This window comes from Phoca vitulina, unplaced genomic scaffold (assembly GCF_004348235.1).
Source record: "Phoca vitulina isolate PV1807 unplaced genomic scaffold, GSC_HSeal_1.0 scaffold7, whole genome shotgun sequence".
NCBI classification, from domain to species: Eukaryota; Metazoa; Chordata; class Mammalia; order Carnivora; family Phocidae; genus Phoca; species Phoca vitulina.
In genome coordinates, this window is record NW_022589710.1 from 58,242,446 (window position 1) to 58,265,888 (window position 23,443).

At 39.8% G+C, this 23,443-nt stretch overlaps 1 protein-coding gene across 5 annotated transcripts in view; it reads right to left on the reverse strand.

Moving 5' to 3' along the window:
- The window catches only part of EFCAB11 (EF-hand calcium binding domain 11), a 141,012-nt gene that overhangs the window by 100,739 nt on the left and 16,830 nt on the right, over nt 1–23,443 (reverse strand). For 3 of the 5 annotated variants that reach the window (XM_032405766.1, XM_032405767.1, XM_032405765.1), the window contains exons 4-5: nt 21,172–21,273; nt 20,256–20,346 (exon numbers count right to left, since the gene is read on the reverse strand). In XM_032405766.1, the coding sequence (XP_032261657.1) occupies nt 20,256–20,346; nt 21,172–21,273 (193 nt within the window). Of the gene's footprint in view, nt 1–14,301; nt 15,711–20,255; nt 20,347–21,171; nt 21,274–23,443 lie in introns of those variants that run through there. The other 2 variants (XM_032405769.1, XM_032405768.1) reach the window with 2 other exon arrangements.

Below are 23,443 nucleotides of genomic sequence, written 5' to 3' on the forward strand. Positions count from 1 at the left end.
ATTTTTATCAAAAGGTTTTATGACCAAATTGTCAAAAATCAGGGAATTTTATAAAAAGGGTATACAATTCAGCTAAAGTGTTTTCATATATCCACAGCCTTAGGTCTATGAAAAGGGTTATAGCCATAGATTATATAGCTCTATTTTTGACCGTGAAAATTTATATGCTGTCCAGATCTTTATTCTATTGAAATTGAACTGGAAAGGGCCCTTAAATGAAATGATTCCTTCAAAATCTGTAAACTGTCGTAGACCTGATTGATAAAGAGATTCAAAATCCCTTTCAAGGGTGCACATGGGGAGAGTTATAAAAGGGAAAGATAAAGGTTCTCCCTTGCATGATGGAAGTGCTTATTTGTGCTTCCAACCTGGGGTCAGACTGTCTGGGGCAGAGCCAATTTCTATCAGTTCATGTGATCTTTGCCAAGTCACTCAGCTGCTCTGCCCTTTAGTTTCCTCATCTGTAAAATGGGGGTAACAATAGTCACCACCTCACAGGGCTGTTGTGAGGATCAAAGGAATTCAAGACAAGCAAAGCATTTGGAAGAGGGCTTGGCAGGCTGTAAGCACCCCCCTGTGTGCTCACTATTGTTACCACTCCCTCCTGACCACTGACTCCCTTTTCTTTCTTTTTTTTTTTTTTAAAGATTTTATTTATTTATTTGACAGAGAGAGACTCAGCGAGAGAGGGAACCCAAGCAGGGGGAGTGGGAGAGAGAGAAGCAGGCTTCCCACGGAGCAGGGAGCCCGATGCGGGGCTTGATCCCGGGACCCTGGGATCACGACCCGAGCTGAAGGCAGACGCTTAACGACTGAGCCACCCAGGCACCCCCTGACCCTCTTTTCTTGCTCCATCCCCTACTCTTCTCCTTCATCCACTCCCACTCTGTGCTTTCTTTCTCTCCAGATGCCTTTCCTCCCAGAGTTTTTCAAATCCTAACTCAGTTGCTAAATAAACTTCAGGATTGCCCTGGCTGGAATCAAATCCCCTCACCTCTTTATGTTTCTATAGTAGGTACCATCTTCTGCCTTATCTTACAGTCACTCCATGAAAGACTGTCCCTGTCTGATTTGCTCTTGTAGCCCTGAAGGTACCCTTCTTAGTGCCTTGCACATGGCACTCACTCAGCTAGCGTTTGTGGAATAAATCGAGAGAGAGAGTTGTCATCTACTGACTGATCAACTAGTAGCTGTTATTATCACTGTCATGAAGGAGGAAAGGCTGGTCCTGGGAGGCTCAAACTATAAAGTTGAGGCAAACATCATGACTGCCTTTTGGACTAAAGCACATTTTATGAAATGCAAAGATAATTTCATGAAAACTTAGAGAATCCCTGGAACAAAGTCAATACAGAATAAAATCTCAGATTTGAAACGAAGCCAACTTGGTCAGTACGCCTGACTTGGCAGGGTGTGGTGTTCCTGTCATCTCTCCATTATCCATAGTGAAGAGGAGGAGTAGACCTTTCAAGATTAATACTCATTTGGCTTTGGCAAATTATTCCTGAAGTCAAAAACCTTTTATGTTCTCCTGTCTCTCTCTCTAGGATAGTCTAGACACCTCCATTAAAACATTAATAAACAGGGCGCCTGGGTGGCTCAGTTGGTTAAGCGACTGCCTTCAGCTTGGGTCATGATCCCGGAGTCCCTGGATCGAGTCCCACATCTGGCTCCCTGCTCAGCAGGGAGCCTGCTTCTCCCTCTGACCCTCTCTCCTCTCATGCTCTCTCTCACTCTCTCTCTCTCTCAAATTAAAAAAAAAACAAACAGTAATAAACAGTGAGTGCCTATCAGGGGCCAGGCATAGTGTTCTCATATGTATTCATTCATGTAATCCCCCAAACGACTCTGTGATGTAGGTTCTCTAATATCCATATTTTACAGATGAGCTGACTGAGGCAGAGAGAAGTTAAGCAACTTTCTCAAAGCCAACTGGCTAGTTCAGTTCATCTTATTTCAATCCCTCTTCCTACATATATTGTCCTATATGGCAGTGCAATGGGAATCAGTGTAGAATATTTGGGATACTCAGCTGCTAGTGAAACATGGGGCTAGAGGAATTCTCTCAGGTTAAGTCTGATCTGGTCTGGCTGGGCAGGAAGGGCCAAGTGTGTGAACTGCAATGGGTTTCAGGAGTCAAAGGAGCTCAGGTTAGATCCAAGCTGGCCTCCGAGTCCTAGGGGATCCAAGCTGGTGGGCAAAGCAATGGACTCTGACCTCTGCAGATGCACTCCACGTGAGACACACTCTCTCTCTTTGCCTGCCTATTTCCATCCGTCAGGTCTCACACTGGCTATCGCTTTCTCTGAAGTCAGCCTCATGCCCGCTCCCCAGCCTCCATTAAGCATCCTGTATATTCCCACAGTGCTTTGCAGTTATCTTTCAGGATTAACCATCTTGGATACTAACTACCTATCTTCCCAACTGGACTATAAGTTCCTGGAGGGCAGGGCAATGTTTGTCTTGTTTACTTTCATATATTCTCAGTGTCTGCAATGCAGAAGATGCTAACACTTATTTCCAAAACAGAAAAAGATATAAACCTGAGGACAAAAGTGCACAGAGCAGAGACACCTCCTAAAGGGACTTGGGGCAAGGTGAAGACAGGAGTGCACGTGCACATTAAGTATAAGGTGAGGACCACACATCTGATCGGGCATCTAGGGAGGATTTGAAAACGTTACCAAGAATCCACAGAGGGTCAGAATTTTAGTCACTGACTTGAAAGCTATACACTCCTGTGCCCAATGCAGTCACAACAAAACAGGTGTCCACTGAGTACCCATGTCACTTTGAGTGTTGAAAGCTTCACTTGAAAGGCATGAGATTCTGACTTTTAGAGTTTTTAGCTTGTGGAGAGAAGCAGGAAGAACACCCGGGAAGGAAGAACACAAGGATTTGGAAAAGTTAAAGTACAGTCTCTTCTTTAGAATTGACATAAGTCTACCGACTGGGGGACAGGAAACAACCAAGAGCTAAATAAGGAGAACTGGGGACACTATGGCGTAGTATTAGGATGTGGCAAAGGGGAAACCATAAAGTCTATTTTGTTTTAGTCATTAACAAAAGTGCACCTACTTCACATGCTATGGATCGGGCTTGGGGGAGAAAAAGACAAATTAATCTAAGGCTACTCATTTAGTGATTGCTTCAAGCAAACAACTTTTAACAATGTTATGAAGCCAGCTAGCAAACTAAATAGAAATGAGGTCCAAGGAATCGAAACATGAAAATTTGAAGAGAAAAAGAACTGCACAAAGCAAAACAGACCAAATACAAGGCTAACCAAACAAGAGCTAAATCAAATAAATAGGCATTGCCGTGTGCCCCGGAGGACTGCCAAGGAGAGTGAATTTCAACAAAGAATGCGTCTGCCACCAGTTCGGAAAACTTCAATTCCAGAAGGTCTGAAGGAGGGCCGAAGCCACCGCAGAGCAACATGGGAGCCCTGGGGTGGAGAGGCGCAGATCAGACAGTATTTCGGGCTCTGCAGACAAACACTAGACCCTTCCCCTAGCAAGACAGGAGCAGGTAGCCCACTCCCCCCCACGCACCCCAACATAGCCCTTGGCCAGAAACAATTCGGGTCATAGAAATTTGCAACTTTGAGGATGGCCTTCTCTTCCCAATTAGTAGATGAAAGGGGCACTGTCAATATTTCTCAGCCCAAATCGTAGGATCCGAAGTGTTGAGATGAAGCGAGCCCATGCAGCCCAAGTGAAGGCGCTGGCAATCACCTGTGACCTTGGACCCTAAAGACAGAGTCCTGGACTTTGGGGCTGAAATCAAGGTAGATCAAGGAAGTCTCACTCCCTGGGTTGGAGCTCAGCTCTGGCCTGGTGTAGTCAGCAGTCATCCTAGGAGTAACAACCATTACCACCACTACCACAGTCCCTCTGCCTGAGCTTTCATATTGTGCCAGGCACAGAGCTAGGCGCTTTGCATGAATTAACCCTCTCCACAACCCCTTATTATCCCAATTTGATAGCTGCTCACTTTATAGATAAAGGAACCAAGGTAAACTGAGCTATTTCTCAATGGCCTCCCAGCCAATAAGCAAAGGAGCAGTTATTCCAAATATGCTCTCTTAACCAACAGACTTGGCCAGAAATGCAATAAAAGAAGGCAGATAATGAAGACTAAGCAGAATTCTTTTTACTTACTCTGTAAAAAAAAAAAATCTTGAACTTTATTAGTCTTTAAAGAAAGAAGCCTCCCTACTCTTTAAAATCTACTGTAATCTATCCAGCAAATATTCAGGTTATTCAAATCTGTAAGGAGACTAACAAAACATAACCAAACAAAACAAAAGGAGAGTTGATAATATATAGCTCAGGGGCAGTTTTTGGTTGGCATTACCCAAAATGCAGACTTATTTAGTGCCAAGCACTGGGAGGCCTGAGAGTCTGAAGCTCCTTAAGATTTCCTGACTGTAGCATTGCTTTTTTGCTCAGATTTCTCTATTGCTCTCTTGATTGAAATTTCTGTACATTAATATGTGCTTTTTTTTCCTACATGACCTATTTTCCAATGGGACTGAGGGGGAAAATCGCAAATGCATATTTAAAGCCACAAGAATATTTAAATTCTCCCTATTTTTGTCATACATTTTTAGTACTTTCTATTTGAGATGAAAGATAAAAACTTGTGTGCATGATTAATTGTAATGATGAAAGAATGCGAGGCAGTTGCTTAAGAAACAAGAACAACAAAGGGATAAACTACTGCAGGCATCACCAGGACTGGAATGACACTGCTCTGTGTACTTGATTTCCATGGCAACTAGCAATGGGAAGATGAATGTTTCATAGTCACTCCGCTCTGCAGTACACGTCTATAAATCAAACTTGCATAAAGAGCACAAGATTTCTGCTGTGGGCTGTACTCAGAGCTGGTTTATTTTCCTGTTACTGTATAAGTATGGAAAAGAAGCATAAAACAATGAGGTCATTTTTAGTGGGGAACAAACTCCGAAATTACTAATACACCTGCGGCATAGGATGTCATTCATCTAGCAAGAGACGAGAGGCAGGCGAGGCGGGCGAGGCAGTGGGGGGAATGAAAACCCTGCCTGCTTCAGTAGGGGTAACAGACACAGGCACTCGTGTGCGAGCTGCGTGCCTCCCTGTCCCTCCCCTTAGCTCTGCTCCGAACCGTATGTGGGAGCATCTTCAGTAACTGTCTTGGATACAAAGTTTTCACTCTGATAATTGGGCAGAAACGATGCTCTGGGTTTAGTATGAAAGTTTAGGGAGGCTGAACAAAGACACATTTGTTTTTGTTTTTGTTTTTTTTAAAGATTTAATTTATTTATTAGACAGCGAGGGAGAGAGAAAGAGCATGAGAAGGGAGAGGGTTAGAGGGAGAAGCAGGCTCCCCGCTGAGCCAGGAGCCCGATGTGGGACTCGGTCCCAGGACTCCGGGATCATGACCTGAGCCGAAGGCAGTTGCTTAACCAACTGAGCCACCCAGGCGCCCCCGACACATTTGTTTTTATTTATATTGAAAATGGGTCCTCGTTGTAGAAGTTAGGGCAGAAAAATAATGCGCTGGCGTTGAATTGGGAGTCAGGAGACCTGAGTTTTGATCCAGATCTGTGTAACCTTGGGGAAGCTATTAAGTTCATTGACCTCCATTTTTTTAGCTAGGAGAGAAATGGTGTATGTGATTTCTGAAGTCTCTACCACCATCGGAGGCCACGATTCTGTAATCTCTGAATCTCAAGGTTCCAAATCAATGAGATCTAACCAAACATGTTAGCTGTGCCATTCCTAAAAAATACGTATCTTACCAGACTAGCCATACTATTAACACTGTTTTATGATTTTACCATCACAGTGGAGCCTCTGCCAACCTGTGTCAATCTTCTAAATACAGAACACTCTGTGGAAAATGTAAAAATTTCATTATCAGAGTCTTAAAAAGTTTTAAAAAATGCACAACCTTATACCTGATTTTTATAACATTATAAAGAACACTTAAATTTCCATAATCTTCCTGTTACATGGATAAATTCCTGCCAAGCAGGAAGCACCCTGCTCCTTGGAGTCTGCAGCTCTCCGTGAAGGTTTGAGGCTCTTCTGGGGTTCTTCTTTGGAACAGTAATGCTCAGTAAGAGTTTGTGAAACAAATAAATGAGTGGATAAACCAACCCCGAGGAACACCTTTGCTACATCTTTTAGCAATCTTGTATTGCCTTCCCCAGTCTTCAGTGTTTAGGCAGATTTCGACCAGCAGACAAATATCACCAGGGTAGAGAGGCAAATACCTGAAAGCCAGGTAAACTATCTGAATGTCTCTTCTGTAAGTCTGTGAGTCTACAAAATACCTGTGGAGCTTCACAATCTAGAATTACCTTCTCACCAGTGGAGCCTGAAGTATTACCAGACACAAAGAGGACCTCCCATCCTCAGGCCTGGCTAAGTCCGGCGGCAGAGCAGGGGCTCCAAAGGGTTGAGTCCCAGCCTCTGCCTCCAATGAGGGCAGAGCAGGGAAACAACACGCAAGTGGCACTCATTGTCTCATTTAATGCTTATGCCAACTCTGGGGAAAAGAGGTTATTATCCCTGTTTTACAAGTTGGGAAAGCTGAGTTGTAAAGAATTTATGTAAGTGACTACAGGGTGATGGTTATGAAATGTGTAGCAAAATTCAAAACCTGCTCTCCCTGATCCCAAGGCCTCTCTGTGCTTCTCATGCATCTCAGGACACATTCGGGCAACAGATTATTGCTCTACTAGACTTCTTTGGCGCTAAAAAAACAGGGGGTTAAAAAGAGTTAAACAAACAAACCTAGCCCTAAAAAGCACACTATTAGTAAAAAATAGTACTAATCAGGGGCGCCTGGGTGGCTCAGCTAGTTAAGCATCTGACTCTTGGCTTCGGCTTAGGTCATGATCTCAGGGTCCTGGGATCAAACCCCGGGTCAGGCTCCGTGCTCAGTGCAGAGTCTGCTTGTCCCTCTCCCTCTGCTTCTCCCCCCCACTCCCCCCCATGCCACTCACACACTCTCTCTCTTAATAAAATCTTAAAAAAAAAAATAGGGGCGCCTGGGTGGCTCAGTTGGTTAAGCGTCTGCCTTCGGCTCAGGTCATGATCCCAGGGTCCTCGGATCGAGCCCTGCGTCGGGCTCTCTGCTCAGCAGGGAGCCTGCTTCTCCTTCTCCCTCTGCCTGCCGCTCCACCCGCTTGTACTCTCTATCTCTCGGTCAAATAAATAAATTTAAAAAAAAATAGTAGTAATCAGTATTTCTTAAATCTAAATTCAGATCATAAATAGAACCAGGTATACCACTCCAGCATACATTATCACCCATACTTCAACACAGGCTAAAGGCTATTTCCAGGATGGAGCCAGATGTCACACAACCATGTAATTTCCAATATGTGAACACTATGAGAGTCAATGACATCTTTACAGGAGTTTACTAGAAATGTATTTTGCTGCCTAGCAAAGGGATTTGGTTTGGTTCTTAAACTGGGAAGATGTAATAATTTGGGCATATATTTTTGATACTAATTTTTCAAAACCTAATAACACTTATTAAGGAAGGCTCCAGCTTAACCTCCTCTTTCCAATTAGTTTCTTTATTAGAGTTTTTAGCACCACCAACTGGTTAAAGAGATCTACTACAAGTTTGTTTGGCTCTCAACCTGCTTTATTCATTAAGAGAGGATCATACATTTATTTCACATTTAATTTGTGGTAAAGGAATTTACTTCAGCTACTAAATAAAATTAGAAATGCCTTTCCTTGTCAGTCAAATAAATAGTAATCCACTTTGGCTTGTTCACATAAGAAGAACGTATATTTTGGGTAGTAAGTCATTAGAGAAAACTAAATCTACCCACTAAAACTAATTTGATTTATTATACCATAAGCTCGCCCTCAAAAAACAAAGACTAAGAACTACAATGAAAATTAGAAACTAAAATAGAGAGGAAACTAAATGGTACTGAATACTACACTAACCTATAGTGTTTATATCAAACATTAATTTAATTGGGAATAAAAATGATTGAGGAGGTAATTTCACTTTTAAAAACTTTGGAGTTTTCCACCAAGATTCCTGACTCACAGATGGATGCAGCCATCTGACAAATAAATATATTCCACCATTTATCTTTCCTTCCTGTTTAACTGAACCCCATCCAGCAATGGGTGCTGGTATATATACACAGCACAACTGGGCCCTGACAGTTCAGATCTGATCTCTGTACAATGAATCAGTGAAAAGAAATATGCCTGAAGAACTAAGTCTGATGATTTCCCCCAAACAACCAATTTGTGAATATAAGTTGTCCATGAAAAGAATATCCAGCCACTTATTGTCATGACCAACTTGTAACCTACAGAATGAATGGCACCAACATTGTAACAAATTTGGTCACTGCAGAAACTTTTCTACTACTCTACTAGGCAATGTACAAGAGAGAAAGAAAAAGAAGGTTCCATTCAATTAAATGAATTGGACTCTGATGGCAGAGTTCCATTAAAAGCTTTCTGATAAGAGTTTAAAACTCCTGTAATAATTTTCTGATGATAGCAGTTTAAATCTCTATATGAATGTGTGGTCAAGTTCATATTTTTTAAGCCCTTTTCATCTAAATCTGCACTTGAAAGCCCTGTAAGGAAGACAATCTGTGATAGTTCCAGATAAAATTAAGGACCAGCAGATGCTCTACCCAATTTAACACATAATTTGAAGATGCATACTTTAATCAACTTCATTCTATTCCTTTGCTTTTGTTTACTCATTCATTCATTCGTTCATTCATATATGCATTGAACACTCTCTCCATCAAACACAATTAGGTTTCTGCAAAAAGGGAGTAAGAGTGTGCCTCTTCTACTGCCCTCTCCTCTCCTTGGGTTGATCCTCGGATATGCCATCTCCAAGGCAGAGGTTTCTCTTTGAAGTCATGAATGGATTACAAGAAACCTTAAAAATAATATTGACTTGGGTTGAGAAATGCATTTTGTAACTTTTTTGTTTGCACACAGGTGGAATGATACTTAATGCTAAATGTGTTCAGATGTTTTATTTTAACTGTAAATTCAGTCTACTCTACCATTATTAGGCAGTGGTATTCTTAAATCAAAAGATACAATTTTGAAGTATAAGAAAGACACATGACCATTATTAACAAGTACCAGCAATGTGACTGTCATCAAATAAAATATTTTTATTGTTTGTTGATTTCCTATGTCCGTTTTCTTCTTTAACCAAAGGATAAAATAATTGAGAATTAGGTCCACTGTGGCTTGAAATTAGCGATAAAAGAGCTCAGCTTTACCTGTAGAATGGGTATCAGTAACAGCTGATGTGTAGGATCACTGCACAGATTCAGTAAGATTACACTAGCAGGTGCTTCATGAATGGGAGCTGCCCTCACTGGCAGTGGAATGATACAGTGCCGGGAAAGCTGGGGGGGGGGGGGGGCAGTGAGCATCAAGGACAGGGTTCCCTGGTGGGGTGCTCAACACCCAGAAAAGGGGACAAGAATGAAACCTGAGAAAAAGAATGGGGGGCTACCTGGAGGGACTTAGGTCAGGGGAGCAGCTTTCTAGGCTGGGGGATTAGAGTATGTCTGTAGACAGTGGTTTAAGTTATAAACAGGAGAGGAAATGGCTGATGGAGAAAGGTCTTACATTAGAAAACAGGGAGGGGATGAGATGTAAACAAAGGAGAGGAATTAGAAAAAAAAGAGATCCTGTTCCTTACAACTAGAATTGAAAGAAAATTAAGAACTGGGGGTGAGGAGGAGGCAGTAAAGAAAACCCGGGAAGAGGCCAGGACCCCATCCGTGAAGCAGAAGGCAAGCTCACCTGCAGTGCAGAATAGAGGGAAAGGTTTGGTACAATGATGACAGAGAGCAAGTCGACCTGATCATGTGTGACAATGCTAAAGAACTGGCTTGGGGTGTGATGCCGAGACTTCTGAGGCCCCTCAGAGGCATGCAGGCCATGGGTACAGGAGGAGATGCTGATGGCACTCATGCCAACAATTTGCTATCCCTGAAATAGGAAATCAAAGATAGAAGAGATAAAGTTCTCCTGGATGGCAATAACGGTATGACGTGACTTGAGTGACAGCTATCCCAAACCTGAGCAAGGAAAGGAAAGCCTTCTGGAATTACACAGGACCAGGGCTGGGGAAATGTACAGAAGATGGATTCAGGTAGTCCAAACACTTTGGTCAAGTAGACAGCAGTTTCTGCCTGAATGGAGAATGTGGTCCCATTCTGGGATAGGCAGTCAGAGGATCAAAGCAGGCGGCAGGGGATCTAAGCAATGGGATCCAAGAAGGTGGACACAGAGTTCACGGATCTCTCAGACATTACACTTGGTGGGAGAGGGACATTTTTGTGGTATGTGTGTTTTGGGAAGTAGGCAGACGCATTGCAGAAAGGTGGCAAAAGCCTGCTCTAGGTCACAGACTGGCAAGGAATTCTGATATAATTCCAAAGGCCAAAGGCAAGATGCGTAACACGTGGGTTCCTATCAAAACCACCTGACCTGGGATGCCCGCTACAGTGTCGTGTGATAAAATGCCACATCAGCTTCCTTTCATACATTTTTGTAAACAGTCCCTTTTGTATATAGTACAGATAACCAAATGAAATCTCAAGTATAACAATCTAAACCAAACCAATTCATAGGAACAGAGAAAAACTATTTAATTACGCAACCGGTTTCCCAAGAACATTTCGGGGCAGAGCGAATGTGCCTTGCTTCCTCACGTTCACACTCGGTATTGTGGGGATAAAAGGAATGGTTCCTGCCCTCAGGATGCTTATACTGCTAAAAGAAGTGAGAAGGGAACAGAACAGTGATTAAGAGCATGAGCTTGGGAGTCAACCTGCCTGAGTTTGAGTCTTGGACCCATTACTCACCAGCCAGGGACCTTGAGCAAATCCTGTGACCTCTCCAAACTTTTTCATCCTCTGTAAAATGTGGATAGACAGGGCCTAACCCATGAGGATCCTGTGAGGATTCATTCAACACAGTGCCTGGTACACAGTAAATACTCAGTAAATGTTAGTTGCCAGTGTTCTCGTGCTTACTATTATTAGATGCCTTAATGTGGCAAGTGCTACAGGAGTTCTAAGGAAGAGGAAAGAAATTTTCTGGGCTAGAGAGATCAGGGAAGGCTACATAGAAGAGAGTTCAGCTAAGCTCTAAGGAGAGTTCAGCTAAGCTCAATGCCACTTCGCTTTGTGGATGGGGGAGTTGGAGAAGAGAGGGCAATGAACCTGGCATGAGCAAAAATGCTAGAAATGACAGGATCAGTATATGGCAGGCAGCTCAGAATGGTGGAGTAGAATTTCTGACGTGGGAAATGCTGAGAGACATGCTAAAAAGGCACATGAGGTTTCTCTGTGTATAGGGGCCTTGCCTGTCAGACCAAGGAACGTAGGGGCTATCTGGTAGGCAATGAAAAACTATTAAAGTCAAGAAGGACAATTAAAAAGTAATGCTAAAAAAAAAAAAAAGCAATGCTAATTTCCCTCATCCAAAATGTAACCAGAAGGGCAGGCTAGTGATTTTCAAACTTTAATGTGCATATCTACCATCCAGGGATCATATTAAAGAGAACACGTTTGACTCCATACGTTTAGAGGGGGGCCTGAGATTAGGCATTGTTAATAAGCTCCCTGGTGCTGATGCTGTTGGTCATTGGAATACTCTTTAAACGGCAAGTGTATATGTATTCAAGGTAGCCTGATGGAGGAGAATGACTGGGTAGGAGATAGGTAGACAAGGTGGCTAGACATGAGCTAGCAAAATCATTATGGGTCATTATGTCACTGAGATAAAAACACAGTACTGGAAATTTTTGATTCTGATTTTTAGGATCTATGTAAGGAGGACAACCAAAACTCCTAAGTGTAACTCCTAATTCTGAGCCTATTTTTTTCCACATCTTAAAATAATGTTAATTTAAATCTCATATAAAATGTAAATTTATTTTGTTAAGTACGAGCTTTTCTTATTTTATGAATACAACAGACAATATTACCAAGATTATTTTACTCAGGAGTTAGCTATCTACAACAAAAGAAAAATGTAAGAAATTGATTCCTTTTTCTATAAAGGAAAATGGCATGAATACATTCATGATGTGTGGCTATTAATAACTTCGGGGATGACTGAAAGGGTTAGCAACATTTGGTCATAAGAAAGAAACCGTGGCAGCAGTATCTTATGTGATAGTTGGATTAAAAGAAAAATAGCCCTCATGCTATTACAGCAAGAACAGCGTAGTCAACCATATATGTAGATGAGGAATTGGATACGTTGGCCATAACACTTGTTATACTGACATCTCAAAAACTAAACCCAGGGTTGGATGGCTGTCAAAGCCAGTAATTCCCTCCTGAGAGCAGTCTTTGTTACACTGACAGACCACATCTGTATTCATGTGGTGCTGGGTTCTGAATAATATCTGTGATACACAGAAAAAATAAAGAAGCCCGCCATGCCACTCTCCATGATAGATAACCCCACCAGCGAGTTCTGGAACGAGAAGAAGCCTGCCAGCTCATATAACACAACAGCCTCATTTCTGAGATGAGGAGAGTGCAGGCCACAGAGGCTCACTGATTTGTGGGAAGACAGGTAAGTGGCGGAGCTGGGACTGGAACTCAGGTCTCCTGCTTCCCAGCCCTGGGGCTTACTGCTCCACGTGACCTGCACAGGGCACCGGGAGGCATTTAGAGAGTAAAACAAAACATACATAATAGAAAGCCCGTTCGCTACAAAGCCATTCACTTACATAAAATGGAGTCATCTATTCAACACGTACAAAACTGTGCTGTGCTATGCTGTCGCGAGTACGATGTCGAATACTTTGTTGTGCCTGCTCATACTGGATTATGTGTATACACATAACTATGAATAAGTATAAAGAAGAAAGATACTTATGACAGATTAGGAGTTTAAAGCAGAAGGTGAAGACGATTTCCTTTTGAGGGTAGCAAGGTGGTAGGTAGGGTGTAGGGTAGGGCCAGCTGTCGGGATAAGAAAGGTCTTAACAGCTGGGCCTTGAAGGTGAATAGAATTTGCATCTGGATGGGTTTTACATAAAACAGGACTACAAAATATGAGCATCCTAAATGTAAAAGAGATGAAATGTTCCTTCCAATCAAATAATATATCCTTGATAATATTAACAAGTGAGCTGAACTGAAGAAACCAAAATAACACATTCTATTTGAAAATCTACATAATGAGGTCATCACTCTTCTTTACTTGTTTTCCGTCCAGTTGCTGAGCTTCAACTCCTATGTCACCAATTCTAAAGTTTATATTGGTAAAAGGACAATCTTCAAATGCAAGGTATAATTTTTGTCCACGGTACAAAATCAATTAAAAACCCTCTGAAAAACTGCCATTTTCTTAAAATGATTAGCATATATTTCTATAGCTGGATTTTTAAAGTACAGTTTTATTCAATATGTTATATGTGAAATCCCCAAAGAAATAAAATTCTGAGGTCAGCTTGGACACTTACACACATTGATACTGCCCATTCAGGAACCACATGCAAGAGGATAATCAGAAAAGGAAATCTCTGACAATACAATTTTGGAAACAAAAAAGTGAAATAAAAACTAAGGCATTACCATAGCGAAGAAGATACAAAAATTTGTAAGATGAAAATTGAAAATTCAAGAAGTCTTTTTCTTCGGCCTTCATACTTACACAACCAGGTATAGCTTGTAACAGCTATCTGTGTATGATTACAAAGAATGAGATATGATTTCTAGGCTTTTAAAAAAAAATACTTTTCTATACACAGAAGCATGTAGATAATTCTGGATCAATAATCATATTCATCACAGTAGGTACTCACTATAATAGCTGTGCTCTTCTTGAGGTCACATGACTACATTTATAAGAGAACCATTCTGATGCACAAAATAATGACTGGGAAATCTTTTCTTGTCCGAGAAAATGATGTGCAACAAGTGTGCTACCGGCAGAAAGGAATCATAGCTAAAGAACACAGTGAGCAATATTACTTCAAAAGAGATGAGAACAAATTGAAAAATAAGTGCTATCTTTTTTAAAAAAACAGATTCTATTTATTTATTTGAGAGAGAAAGAGAGAGGAGGGGCAGAGGAAGAAGGAGAGAGAATCCCGAGCATACTCCACACTGAGCGCGGAGCTCAACATGGGGCCCAATCTCACAACCCTGAGATCATGACCTGAGCCGAAACCAAGAGTTGGATGCTTACTAACCAACTGAGCCACCCAGGCGCCCTGAAAAGTAAATGCTATTTTAAATCACTTTCCTTTAGGCCCCTTGGCTCTGTAAGATTCTCTTCCAATCAGCATAACAGAAGAGTCTGTTAGTTCATTCTACCCAAGTTGATGACAATCCTTCCCTCTATAATGGCCGTGACATGAGACACATATGATCTTTCTGCCAAGAAAATATCCATCACTCCCTAAACCCCTACCCCCACTGAAACTCTGACATTGAAGGCATATTCATCAACAAGTCATGATTCTCTTATTGTCAACCAATTTTTAATAGCCAGAAGAGGAGAGTTAGAGGCTCTTTGTTTTTTGACCTTCCCCACGTAATATGAAGAGTGAGATTCTTACACCAAAAATATCAGCTATAACTTTAAATGTCTCCAGTCCCTATTAGAGAGCGTTTTGGTGCCTCGATATTTCCACATTACATTAGTATCTGGCAATCTGCCTGCGTATTCAGAACCTCAGACAGTGGGTCGACCAGGGAGTGGGCCTTATGCACATCCACATTTCATTTCATGGCTGGAAAGCAGAAGCTTCCCAGAGCTTTTTGCCAATTGACAGGTGGTGGGAAAGTGCAAATCTCAGTGCTTACAATGAGATGGAGAAAGCTCCTAGGCATGGAGAAGTAAATATACCCACGCAGAGAAAAAGGCCTGCCAGAAATACCACAGGGTGCTAATGGCGGGCAAAGTCAGGAAAGAACATGAAGCCAGCTCCTTGATAACATCTGATGCTAAATTGTGAATCACAAGCAACCCCAAAATAAAGCAAAGAGAGGCCATCAGAGATTGATTCATGAAAACCACATGCAAAAAGAGAAAAATGGAAGGCAAAGCCACATGTGGTTATAAAGCTCCTGATTGCATTTTAAAGTACTTTTTCCTAGTTTAGAAGAAATAAATTAAACCATAAAAAAACCCTGAAAGTGAGAATTTCACTGTCACTGGACATTCAGAGTAAGTAACAATGAACCAACAATTATTTATTAAGTAAGTACAACGCATGAGGCACCAAGCTGGGGACACTGGAAGTTGCGAATAAGCTCATAAACTCAAAGAGCTTGTGTTGTGTATCTTATGAAGATAATCCTAAACACTGCATTTTTGTTTATGAAGTGAAAAAAAAATACAACCGTACATACTATCAAACTTAAGCAAAAGGAGACAAGACTGTTCAATGTAAAGAAAAGGAAAATTTTATCATGCAGGACCTTGAAAGGTAGGTCTAATCTGGGCAGGCAGGAAGTAGAGAAAGGCACTAACAGCAGGGGAAACAGAGAATGAAGTTTAAATACACATCACATGTTCAAAAGAACAAGCATTATGCCAAGGGAAACACAGGAATTTGGGGCTAACGAAAGATGAGTGTGAAAAGGAACCAGATGTTGGAGAGCCAGGTTAAATAGTTTTAACCTTACCTGTTAGAGGCACTGAGGATTTCTGAATGTTTAAAAAAGAAAAAAAAAAACTATAAAATTTTCTATAAGTTCCACTAGTATTAAAGAAGAAAGTTATTTTTTAACCTTTTAGTGCTAGAAACAGCTTATTATCTCACATTCATTCTATTGTACAAACAGTACTATTCAGTTCTCAAACCTCCTGAACTTCTGCCATTTGTAGTGGGTAGGAAAAAAAAAAAAAGATCTTCAGAAAAAGGATTCCCTAAGAACTTCTGAATAATGAAACATCACCTCTGATATAGCCTCAGTAATTTTAGTACAAAAATCATAATTATTAGCTCTAAGTAGAAAGCAAAGTTTCAAATACTGAAAGGAATCTCAAAATCTGAATCCACATGTTAAACATTTTAGGATATTTTTAGAGGTAAATAAACTAGTACCAATTTCTTTGTTTTTTGCATAACATATCATCTCTTGGTTTAAGAAAGTAACTTTGTTCTTCGAAACCCTTCCCTTGGTAGAAAACTTGTTTTCCTTAATTTATATGAAAAAGGCTATAATTAGCAGCCCCCAAGCAATCACTCATTAAAAATCTCAAAACCATTGTTTCCCCTAATAAGGCAAACACCTCTATAAAACAAGAGTTGTAAGTAGATATAGAAAGGTTTAGGGAAGATACTATAAAATAATATAGCAAAATAACAAAAGGAAATTAAACATCAGCATATATAGCTCAAGAAAGAAATGTAAAAGAGAAAGAAAACCACAGAAGAGAAAAAGAAAAGCCGCACTGGACACAGTCAAAGAACAGACTTCACTGAAAGTATGTGAAGAGACATGGTGAGCAAAACAAGCCAATGAAATAGAAACTAATAGACAATTTAAAAGGCCTTTCAACATAAGCATAATCAGCATTCTCAAAGAAAAGGAAAATGACTCAAAAATGTTAATGTTCAATTCACTATAAATTTTTATTCAAGGACAATGGCCCATGTGAACATTCTGAAATGTGAAAGACACCAGGGAATACAGTTATGATCCCTACTAGAGGACAGACTTCAGCTAAACAGAAACTATGGCACAAGGCCTGGAAGTGAGTTTTGAATCCACATAACTGTAGAACTAAAACAAAAGAGATTGTGGTTGCCAATCATAAATGTTATACTATATATACCCATTAGAAATGTAGTGTTATAAAGCCTGACAATATGTATTTTTAAAAATCATACAGCCTTTATTCATGATAAAATCAATAATGTAAACATTCCCAAAGTAGTTAGGCAGCAATTCACAAACCTTCCAAAAAATATCTCATTTAGCTCTTGCGATGCTTTAATGAATGATCCGTCAACTTGTAAGCAAAATGATTCTTTGACATCTTATGCCTCAAGTCTGTCTTTTTGAATTGGTTGTTTTGGTTGTTTGGTTGGTTTTATTGTTGTGGTTGGTTGGTATGGCTTAAAAAAATTAAGATGTAATATGGACAACTACTTCTGAAAGATACCACTTTTGATCTTTATTAGTTTCTTTATGAAGAATATGGCAGTCAATGAATTAAAGGTAATGAAAACTTCAGTCATTCACACCAAAGATGACTCTGTCTAATTAGGATTCTCCCTCTCTAGTGATGTTCTTCTAGGGTCTTTGGATATCAGCTTTCTTCTGGGTAACTGTGTACGTAGGAAATGAACTCCATTCCCAACGGTCAATTAAGTCAAATGCTACCCCAGCTGTGCAAAAATGAGTGTCTAACCTAAGAAACATCGTGTAATTTTGTATCACTAACAGCCTTAGCAGCTGCTTTTCTCCTTATTCTTGAAAATTGTTGGAACCACTGACACAGAGTTGTGTGGAAGACAGACATCTCTGTGTTTTTGGCCTACTTCAATCTACACTTAGAGGAACTATTTTTCTCTCCTTATTTGGTTTCACAACTTCATTTAATACTTGTTATGCATCATTAATTCCAGTTAAGGGATTGTGATGCTAAAAATAATAAAAACGAGTGTTTAAAATGGGCACGTTCAAATAACTAAAATGCCTTGTTTGGCTGTGGTCTCCAAACTGTTTCAATCCATAATCCTAGGGAGTATAAGATTTGTGGGCCTTTCATATGTTTATTTACAGGTTATATGCACACATGCTGCTATATTAATATAGTATATACATTATAAGGCATAATATAGAAACTCTAAAGAATTAAAGATAAAAATATTTTATTTATTTAATGGCAAATGATTTTTGCTATCACTAGAAATTATTAATAATACTAATAAAAATAATGTGATTTAATATACTTTATAATTTCCAAACATCTCAATTTAATCCTTTGTGATTGAGCAATTTGTTTTTTTTTTTTTTTTTTTTTAAAGATTTTATTTATTTATTTGAGACAGAGAATGAGAGAGAGAGCACATGAGAGGGGGGAGGGTCAGAGGGAGAAGCAGGCTCCCTGCCGAGCAGGGAGCCCGATGCGGGACTCGATCCAGGGACTCCAGGATCATGACCTGAGCCGAAGGCAGTCGCTTAACCAACTGAGCCACCCAGGCGCCCGAGCAATTTGTTTTAATACTTGGTTTTAATGGCTGTCAAAGATACCTCATGAAGATATGTGGACCTAAGTGGGAAAATGGCCTCATGACACTGAGTATCTTGATTTATAATTCCATCCTCCAATAAGGAAAAGGTTCAGGGGTGTTTTAAGGGTTTCTAAAAATTATTATTTTATTGTTATTGCTAACTGAAATTCAGCTAGTATATGTCTATCTCTCCTGATATTAGTTGCTCTTGAAAGCTTATTAAAGTTATTGAATTTTTATATCTTTAGGAATTGTGTTCTAAAACCACTGAAACTTTATAAGATTTTTTTCCACTGGGTTAGGACATTCCACTTTCAACTTATTGAACATGCAGATGTGAAGGGTTTTAATAAGTGTCATATATCACTTTTTAAAATAGAATCACATTTCCAAACATTCATTTTCAAAAATGCTCTCCTGGAAGCACAGATTTCTTTTGAGAAGTAGTTTCTCACACATTCTTAAAACACTGCTTCTATAGGGAAGGGCTATAGTTAAGTGTATTTTTCAAAAATACACTTGAACTATGAGGTTACACCTACTGAAACCGTTTAACACATAAAGGTCAGCAAACATGGACACTTGTCTTTTGTTAAAAGAAAAATGCAGTAACAATTCTCTATTCTTTCCTTCCATGAGGAAGAAATACATTGACGCTCATTACTCATCTCATCACCAAGTGTATACAAAGATGCTACCATATTTCAAAGGTCTTGCTGTTCTAGAATCAACTAAGTAACAGCATCCTATGGCATTCTGTCTACTTCTGGCTTTAACTCCTTTGCTCTTCTTCAACAGCGTGCTCGATAACTTGCTTATGAATGTTGCAGGAAAAGAACTTCATAAAGGTCATTGTCAGTGACAGAGCAAATCCTTATTTCAAATAACCTGCTTTATAATTTCTATGGAGCAGGGATGGCTTCCGGTCAGATTTCATGAAGTTATTTTTATCCCAATGGGAACATCTTCCCTACGTTCCTAGTATCCACTCTCTCCTTCTTCCTCTCTGTCAGAAACTCAGAGGACACATGACTACCCAGAGCAAAGAGGACATTTTCCAGTCTCTTCCCCCTTACAGCTACCCAGCACCTTAAAACTAAGTTTGGATCACTAGGATGTAAGTAGAAACAATGAATAGCCTTAAGAGGAAGGGAATCTCTTCTGCTCCCTTTCCTCTGACCTAGATGGAATCCAGATGTGATCACTGAAATCTAAGCAGCCACCTTGCAGCAAGAGGGAGATACCTGGTGTTGAGGCAGCCAGAACAGAAAGAGGAAAGGAATCTGGGTCCTTCATGACCATGTTGCCCTCAAGTCAGCCCCAGACTGCCTGTGTTCATGTGGGAGAAATAAAGTGCTGTCATTTTTGAGTTTCGTGATTCTGGGTTTTCTGGTTCTTATCGCAATAGGGACCACTAATGGATACACCTGGGAACAGCTGAGGAAGAGCTCACACAAAGATTCAGAGAAGACTCAACTCTGCTGTCTTATCACGTCAGCACGTGCTTGCGCCATTCATATGACCTTCACTCTACAGCTTCCTAACAGAAACTACGTTTAAGCCACTTGCCCATATTGTCAGGAGTCATCTAATAAAGGACATAATATAACCATTATGTCTCCTCTATCAGGGATGCATGAACTGCAACATTTACAACAACTCTGAAAGCAAATGAACGAGGGGGCCACCATCAAGCAACCTCCACTCTTCTCTTCAGACAACTCAAGACCCACGTGTAACCTGTGTCTGATGAAACATTAATAAAGCTTCATTTTTTTTTTCTTGGTCAATATATACGTACACAAAGAAGTTCTACTTTTCCCCCTGCTCCTCTCCCACCCTTACCAACAAATATCTATACACACTTCCCTGGTGTGCAAGCACTCCACTATCAAGGGTACAGATGGAAAAATCTGCATACATAAGTGTTCTCCATAAGGCTGAAAACTTGTAAAAGCAAATGGTAAATCGAGGGGTGGGTGTATATAAAGATTTTGGTGCCTTACCTGAATACGTCCAGAACAGTCCTTTCTGATAACTTGGGAGCCACCTGCCTAAATGCTTTCTTGAAATCTTCCAAAGTTAAATACCCACGATCTATTTGACATGAAAATATAAAACATTCACTTACTTCTATAAACCCTATGAACTGCTATCTCAGCCATATTTGTGTGAAACTTTCTTACTCGAAGAAAAGCAGTAAATATAAGGTAATCTGAGATTGTCTCATCAGAAGAATTTAAGAATCAACCACCACTCTCCTTCAGTGCAGGCCCAGATGATCTCACAGGTCATTAGCTGATTCTCTGAGTGCCAGGGAATGGACTGCAGACACACACTGCCATAATGGCATTAGGCTTCAAGTCTATGTGAATTGCCAAAACAATTTATTCTTCAAAATTCACTTTTTTTTCTTGCTTGGCATTAGAATTATAATATATGAATATTTAGAGGGAAAACATCACAGCAGCAAAGATGCTGACCCTGGACTCCATGAGTCTTTCCATCCTGTGTGTGATCTATGCAGCACAGGGAGTTCAAAGTCACTTCTCTCGGCTATATCCAGCGTGAGAAAGTGTGGGTCAAAGTAGGAGTCAAAGGAAAAGGCCTTACGGTTCCCCACACCTTTGTAGGTGGCTCATGACCTATAACCCCATGTGGCCAGCCCTTTTGCTATTCCCATTACAGTGTAGGCAAATCCTAAGTATAATTACATAACTCTAAATATTATTTTATCCATGGTAAATGTCAAGAGTTCAAGACTGTGATAGAGAAAAAAAATTCACACCAACATCTAGGTAATAGCTAATGAATACAGTAAAATAATCTTCCAAGTATACTGATTATTTTATTTACTGAGAGTACATAGCAAATTTTCTTAATAGCAATTTTTTTATATCAAAACAATTTAAAGATACTTACAGTGCCTGTCAAAAGCTGTGAAGATGTGTCTTATTTCATTCCGATGGAGTTGAACTTCCTTCTTTTTTCTAACAATATTTAAAAACTCCTCAAGCAATATACCTAAAAGTTAGAAAAAACAATTTGCCAAAAGTGACCATCTTCCTCTTTAAGAAAAAAACAAAAATATAAATGAAAAGTGATACATATCATGAACAAATTTTATCTTAGTTTTGATGAACAGTGCATATTCTTAAAGATCTATAAAGTTGAAAAGACATTTTGCAAAATGCTAAATAGACCCAACCCTAGGAATCAATAGCAGAAACAATAGGCACTGCTGGAGTTCACTGAGCTTTTCCAGGAGATAAAGGAATGGTGACCTCAAAAAAGTGTAACACTGTAACAGACAGGCCTGAAACTACTTATTAAACAAAGTGTCCTAATTTTTCTTTCCTTATGGTTCTTTGATTCTTTTTTTTCCTAGCCAGATGTCATTATGGTGGGTTTTTTTTTTTCCAACCGGGAGATCGGGACGAAGAAGTAGTTTCTCAAAAGTCAATACCAATTGCACACCAGAGATAAAGGTGGAGAGAATATTCCATAAACAATAGAGCTGGCATCGTCCCCAGCCTTGGGTACGCCCCGCCACTACTCTGCAGCCTCGGGCTCTGCTTCCTGTGATTCTCATAATAAAAGAGCCCAGCGTGATCATATGAGGTTAGATACTGTGCTTACAATGTCTATTAAAATGAATTCTAATGTGATCTTTGTAGTAGGTTTAAAGAGTAGAGTCAAGAATTTAAACATTTTAGTGAACTGAGCCCCCAAAATATAAAAAGAGCAGTTCATTTTAGTAACTCAGAATTTCCATTACTAAATGTATCACTATTTTTAAAAATAGCCCCAAGTCATATAATAACCATGTGCTAATTTTTAAGAACTTGCACTTTTGGTAAGGTAATACTGAGCTGTATACCTTTCTGAAAATAGTTGCAACGGGTTTTAAAAAATAACATAGAAAATAGTTTTCTTAAGGGAACTTCGTGCAATGTTGGTAGGAATGTAAACCGGTGCAGCCACTATGGAAAACAGAATTAACAGAACTACCATCTGATCCAGCAATTCCCCATCTGGGTATTTACGCAAAGAAAACAAAAACAGTAATCTGAAAAGATATCTGTACCCTCATGTTCACTGCAGCATTATTTATACTAGCCAAGATATGGAAGCAACCTAAGTGTCCATTGATGGATGAATGGCTAAAGAAGATGTGATACACACACACACACACACACACACACACACACACACACACACACAATGGAATACTACTCAGCCATAAAAAGGAATGAGATCTTGCAATTCTCCACAACATGGATGGACCTGGAGGGTATTATGCTAAGTGAAATAAGTCAGAGAAAAATAACATATGATACCACATATAAAAAACAAAACAAATGAATAAACAAAACAAAACTTGAGAGATACAGAGAACAGATCAGTAACTACGGGGGGGGAGGGAGTGGGCAAAATGAGTGAAGGGGATCAAGAGGTATAAACTTCCAGTTATAAAATAAATAGGTCATGGGAATATAACATACAGCATGGTGACTATAGTCAATAGTCAATAATAATGTATTGTATATTTTAAAGTTACTAAGCGAATAGATCTTGAAAGTTCTCATCATAAGAAAAAACAATTTTGTAACATCCGTATGACCACAGGTGGTAACTAGACTTATTGTGGTGATCAGTTCGCAATACATACACATAAGGAATCATTTTGTTAAATACCTTAAACTAATATAAAGTCATATATCAATTATAGTTTACTAAAAATAGTTTTATTTCCTAAGGTTTTCTTATTTGTAGTTAAAGGTTTAGAAACTTTAAAAGTCAATCTATCTTTATGTTTAAATGCTCCTTTTATGACTCTTTAGGACCCACTGTGTGCCACACAGTGTTGAGCCCTGTAAATAGAGGGGAAAAAAGAACACACATGATTCCAGTCCCAAGGGAGTTACTGGTCTAGTGGGGGAGACAGTGATTGCACAGTTTCAACTGCACATGGACACGTAATTATAAATCACGGCACGTGGATGAGGGAGAAAACGGGAAGTTATAAAAGGATCACGGGAATCCTCCTGCAGAGTAGATTCTGATGGAGTGCTCTCTAAGTAGAGGGAATATTTAAGATAAGACCTATGACAAGAAGGTACCAACTGGCTAAAGGTGAGGAAGAAGAACATTCCAGGAAGTGGAAAAAAAGTCAAGAAGGCAGCTGCATCTA